Here is a 5,439-nt window from a genome sequence, read left to right as displayed (position 1 = left end):
TATATATGAATATCCAAAAATAACTCAGGTAAATAGTTTAGAATTAAAGAAATTGTCAGGTTGTATAAAAAGAAATTTAAAGTCACTAGGTATGTTAGGTTATCCAGTTGAACATTGGGATGTTCTTTTACTTTGTACCATAGAGAAAAAGCTTGATTATTACACAAATAAGGAATGGCAAGAAAAGGGTCCAGTTAACGAATTTTCTACGATACAGGAATTCTTAGCATTTATAGATCATAAAGTACAACACTTACAAAATTAAGAAAGGGATAAACAAGATATAGAGCAAATATCAAAGGAAACAAAAAAAAAGGGTGCAAAAAATGACATTATCAAAGTCATTCATTGCAACGTCCAAACAATGAGCACTTTGTAATTTACCGCACTATTTTTATTCATGTAAAAAATTTCATAATTTATCAGTGTCAGCTAGAAGACAAGAGGTAACAAAATCAAAAGCATGTTGGAACTGTCTAAAGGATGGACACTTAGTACAACATTGTACATGGGGAGGTTGTAAACTTTGTGGAAAACGACACAATACTCTTTTACATATGGATGGTAAATTTATAAACAATTCTCATTTACAAACAAATGCAACTCAACTCAACGGATCAAAGGTTGAATCACAAATTTGTGGTATATCTACCCAGAAAGAAACACACACACAGGGAAATGGCATATCTAATCAGGGAAAGGAAGTACATATTCAGGGACAAGGTGCATTCCATAATAATTCAATGGAAGGTACATCTCAATTAAACTTTTTGGGTCAGACAGGTTTTTTGGAATCACATTCGGTTGATATAGGTCAGACATGTTTTTTAGAATCACATTCGGGTGATATAGGTCAGGATTCAATTAATTTTTTAAATCATTCTAAGCAAGGTATATCATACAGATTAAAAACTGATATTTTACTTTCAACGGCCTTAGTATATATGCAAGACAAATATGGAATTTTGCATGAATGTAGAGTTTTATTGGACTCAGGTTCACAGTCAAATTTACGGGCAGATAAGGTACACATTCCGGTTAAAGGTTTAGGTCAAGGTATAACAAACATTTCTCAGGCATTAAATGGGACACTTTTATCAAAGTTTAGCAATTATCAAACAAATGCATTTTTATTGGTAATTGATAAAATTTCTGACAATTTACCAACTTCGGATTTAAACTTGGATTTTATAAATATTCCTAAAAACATTGTACTTGCAGATGAAACATTTGGGGTTTCAAAACAAATTGATGTATTACTGGGAGCATCAGTTTTTTGGCAATTATTATGTGTGGGTCAGATAAAACTTGGCAAAGATCAACCAATTCTCCAAAAAACTAAGTTGGGATGGGTTATTTCAGGTCCAGTTAGTCAATCAATTTAGGTTAGCAACAATTCAGTGGTATGTAATTTTTCGTCTAATGTTTTGGAAAACCAAATTGAAAAATTTTGGTTAATAGAAGAATTTGGTGCAAAAAAGGTTATGTCCAAGGAGGACATTTATTGTCAAGAGTTGTTTGAAGCTAGCACGATTAAAAATGAAAACGGTCATTTTGTTGTTAAATTACCAACAAGGTCAAACATTTCTGACTTAGGAGATTCTTATAGTAATGCACTAAAAAGATTTGAATTATTGGAAAATAAATTAAATAAAAATTTGGAAATAAAAATTAAATACCATGAGTTTATGCAGGAATATATCCAGTTGGGTCACATGTCAAAGGTTGAAGATAAAACTGACTTTAATTCAGAAACACCCAACTACTATCTTCCACATCATGGAGTTTTAAAAGAAACGTCTTTAACTACAAAATTAAGGGTAGTGTTTGATGGGTCAGCTAGAACTGACAGTGGTTTGTCATTAAATGATGTTCTAATGGTCGGACCAAAATTACAAGATGATTTAATGTGCATTCTTCTTCGTTTTCGAAAACATAATGTAGTTATAGCTTCAGACATCGAAAAGATGTATCGACAGGTTTTTGTTTGCAAAACTCAGCAAAAACTACAACAAATATTATGGAGGTTTTCGTATGAGCAACCAATTGAGACATACAAGCTGAAAACGCTAACATATGGGACCGCTCCAGCAGCATTTTTGGCTATAAGAAGCTTACAACAATTGGCTCATGAGAATCAATTGAACCTGCCTCTAGCTTCCCAGGTGATTTTAAAGGATTTTTATGTTGATGATTTGCTTACAGGAGGGAGTTCAATTGAAGAAGTAAAATCATTAAAGGATGAATTAAATAATATTTTGTGCACAGCAGGATTTTCACTTAGAAAATGGGTATCAAACAAACCTGAAATTTTTGATGAGGATATTCAAATAAAGGGAGACATTGAACATTATCTTGCAGATGATGTTACAACAAAAACATTAGGGCTTTATTGGAACTCAAAGATAGATTCGCTTCAATATAAAATCAATTTTTCTAATTACACAAAGGTTAGCAAAAGAACAGTTCTGTCTTTAGTTTCACAGATATTTGATCCTCTTGGACTAGTAGGGCCAGTTATAATTAAAGCTAAATTAATAATGCAATCACTATGGCAATTAAAATTAAATTGGGATGAGTCTTTACCTTTAGATTTACACACAGCTTGGAACCAGTTTAGGGAATCAATTGCAGATTTGGAGAAAACTCACATTAGCAGGCAAGTTTTGTGTTCTAATCCAATTAATAGACAATTACATTGTTTCAGTGACGCTTCAGAGTCTGCTTATGGAGCAGCACTCTACATTCGGTCACTGGATCAAGGTGGTTCTTGCTTAGTTCATTTATTATGTGCGAAATCAAGGGTAGCACCCTTAAAAACAATATCTTTGCCTAGATTGGAATTGTGTGGTGCTTTATTGGCTGCCAAATTGGCATCGGCGGTTATCGCAACAATAGGTGTTAGCTTTGATGAGGTACATTTTTGGTCTGATTCAATGATAACTCTTCATTGGATTTTGGGTGAACCGTCACAATGGAAAACCTTCGTTGGAAATAGGGTGTCGGAAATACAAAGGCTTTCTAATGGATATAGCTGGCATCATGTTGACTCGCATGATAACCCAGCCGACATAATTACGCGCGGATATGAACCAAAGTTATTAAACACTTCAAAATTGTGGTGGAATGGGCCACCATGGTTAGCTTCTCATAAATTGTCTTGGCCTACTAAGGCTTTGTCAAATTCACACATTTCTATCATACCTGACCAGAAGGCAATTCAAACATTTATATCAACTGTGCAATTTGCTGAAATTTGGAACCGTTTTTCCAGCTTAGCTAAATTGCAGCGTGTTTTTGCATATATACTTCGGTTTGTCACCAATTGTAAATCATCTAATAATAAGACAACGGGTCCTTTTACTGTAGATGAAAAAGAAAGAAGTTTTTTCTGTTTGGTATATATGGCACAAAATGAAGTATTTCATCAGGAAATACAAACAATAAAAAAATCAAAACCAATACATAAATCGAGTAAAATCTTATCATTAAATCCTTTTCTTGATGATACAGGACTATTACGAGTTGGTGAACGTCTTCAAAAGTCAGAATTGTCTTTTGACCAGAAGCATCTAATCATACTCCCGAACGGTCATGTATTAACTAAACTTATAGTGATATCGTATCATCATAAATACTTGCATGCAGGTCCACAAGCATTGCTATCAATAATTCGTTTAAAATTTTGGTTATTATCTGGACGTAGCACGGTTAGGCACATTCTGCATAAATGTGTTACTTGCTTTCGTGTCAAACCTACATTGCTTGTACCTCTTATGGGAGATTTACCTAAATCTAGACTTCTGGCTACAAGGCCATTTTATAATTGTGGTGTAGATTATGGGGGTCCCTTTGAATTGAAAACAAGCTATTTACGGAATTGTAAAGTAGTTAAATGCTATATATGTATTTTTACATGTTTTACAACAAGGGCGACACATATTGAACTTGTATATGATTTAAGTACTAATTCATTCTTAAATTCATTTAAACGTTTCATTGCTAGAAGAGGTCTATGTAAAAATATGTATTCTGATAATGGAACTAACTTCGTTGGGGCAAATAATCATTTGCAGGAGTTATATTCATTTATGAATGATGCAAGGGTAAAATCAAATTTTTTAGATTATTTTTCGGAACATAAGATTCATTGGCATTTTATTCCAGCTCACTCACCACATTTTGGTGGCATCTGGGAATCAACTGTAAAATCGGTAAAGTTTCATATACGAAGGGTAATGTGTAATAATAAATTTACATATGACGAAATGTATACTTTGTTGACGCAAATTGAGTCTCTCCTAAATTCCCGTCCTTTATTACCTCTGTCGGAAAGTCCAGAAGACCTTGGTGTACTCACCCCTGGACATTTTCTAATTGGAGCACCACTTGTAGCACTGCCACAAGAAGAGCTAACTGAAATAAATCCGAATAAGTTGAAACGGTATCATCACCTGACTCAGATAATTCAGAGTTTTTGGGTACGCTGGTCACGTGAGTACCTCTCTTCACTTCAGCAGCGAACCAAATGGAGAACAGCAGCTGACAACGTGAAAATTGGATCATTGGTTATTATTCAAGAGGATGGTCTTCCTCCTACTAAATGGGAATTGGGTAGAATATTGCAACTACATGCTGGGACAGATAATGTTGTGCGGGTTGTGACTGTGCGTACTTCTAAAGGTGAATTCAAAAGGCCTTGTGTAAAGTTAGCCGTCCTGCCAATGGATGAACAATAATGGTTATGGTTTACAAGAAGCGTTGTTTGAAAGGCATCACTTAAGCCTTTCAAGGGGGGCGGCATGTTCAGCAGTCAACAGTGCAAGAGCCGTCCCTGCACGGACCACAGGGCGCATGGATCGAACACTAGCGACAACGACACCACGCGTAGCTGTCAAGGAGAAATAAGACATTCTTTTTTTGGTTTTGTTAATTTTAAGTTTTTATAAAATTATTATAATAAAGGTGTTAAGGTCAGAATAAATATTTTTTATACAAGGAATACAGTCCACAATACTTCTGAAGGCTCAGAAATAAAAACATTATTCACGCGATGTACTAAAATAATTAATTCAATTACTCGATAACTAAAACCTCAGCTCGATAGCGACTCCTCCATAGAACCTTCTACATAAGCTCACGTTCAAGTCTATTTTACAGTGGAATTTGAACGGTTATTATACCCGTTTAGAAATGTTACAATTAATAATTGCTCAAAATTCAATGCTTCTATAATTTGTCTACAAGAAACTCGTTTTAAAAATAACAAAATTCATAATTTTTGAAATTATACAAGCGTATCTAAAATTAGGCAAAATCAAGAACATGCCAGTGGTGGAGTTTCAATTTTTATCGAGAATTCCTATGAATATTGCAGTATTCCTCTAATAACAAATTTAGAGGCTGTAGCGGCGTGCTTAGTAGGTCCACTAAAAGTTA

At 34.3% G+C, this 5,439-nt stretch overlaps 1 protein-coding gene across 1 annotated transcript; it reads left to right on the top strand.

The window, feature by feature from the left end:
* Window positions 1-1,715: 1,715 nt before the first annotated feature.
* On the top strand, window positions 1,716-4,739 carry LOC140452846 (uncharacterized). Its single transcript, XM_072547177.1, has one exon. It carries the CDS (start codon window positions 1,716-1,718, stop codon window positions 4,737-4,739), a length of 3,024 nt encoding a protein of 1,007 aa, XP_072403278.1.
* Window positions 4,740-5,439: the final 700 nt, after the last annotated feature.

Source organism: Diabrotica undecimpunctata, chromosome 11, assembly GCF_040954645.1.
Source record: "Diabrotica undecimpunctata isolate CICGRU chromosome 11, icDiaUnde3, whole genome shotgun sequence".
NCBI lineage: Eukaryota > Metazoa > Arthropoda > Insecta > Coleoptera > Chrysomelidae > Diabrotica > Diabrotica undecimpunctata.
The sequence above is the reverse complement of the archived record's forward strand: the minus strand, read 5'-3'. Positions and strand labels throughout refer to the sequence as shown.

What these genes read in the sequence shown, in the direction of transcription:
- LOC140452846 (XM_072547177.1), top strand. Translation starts at nt 1,716, where the DNA reads ATGTCAAAGGTTGAAGATAAAACTGACTTTAATTCAGAAACACCCAAC.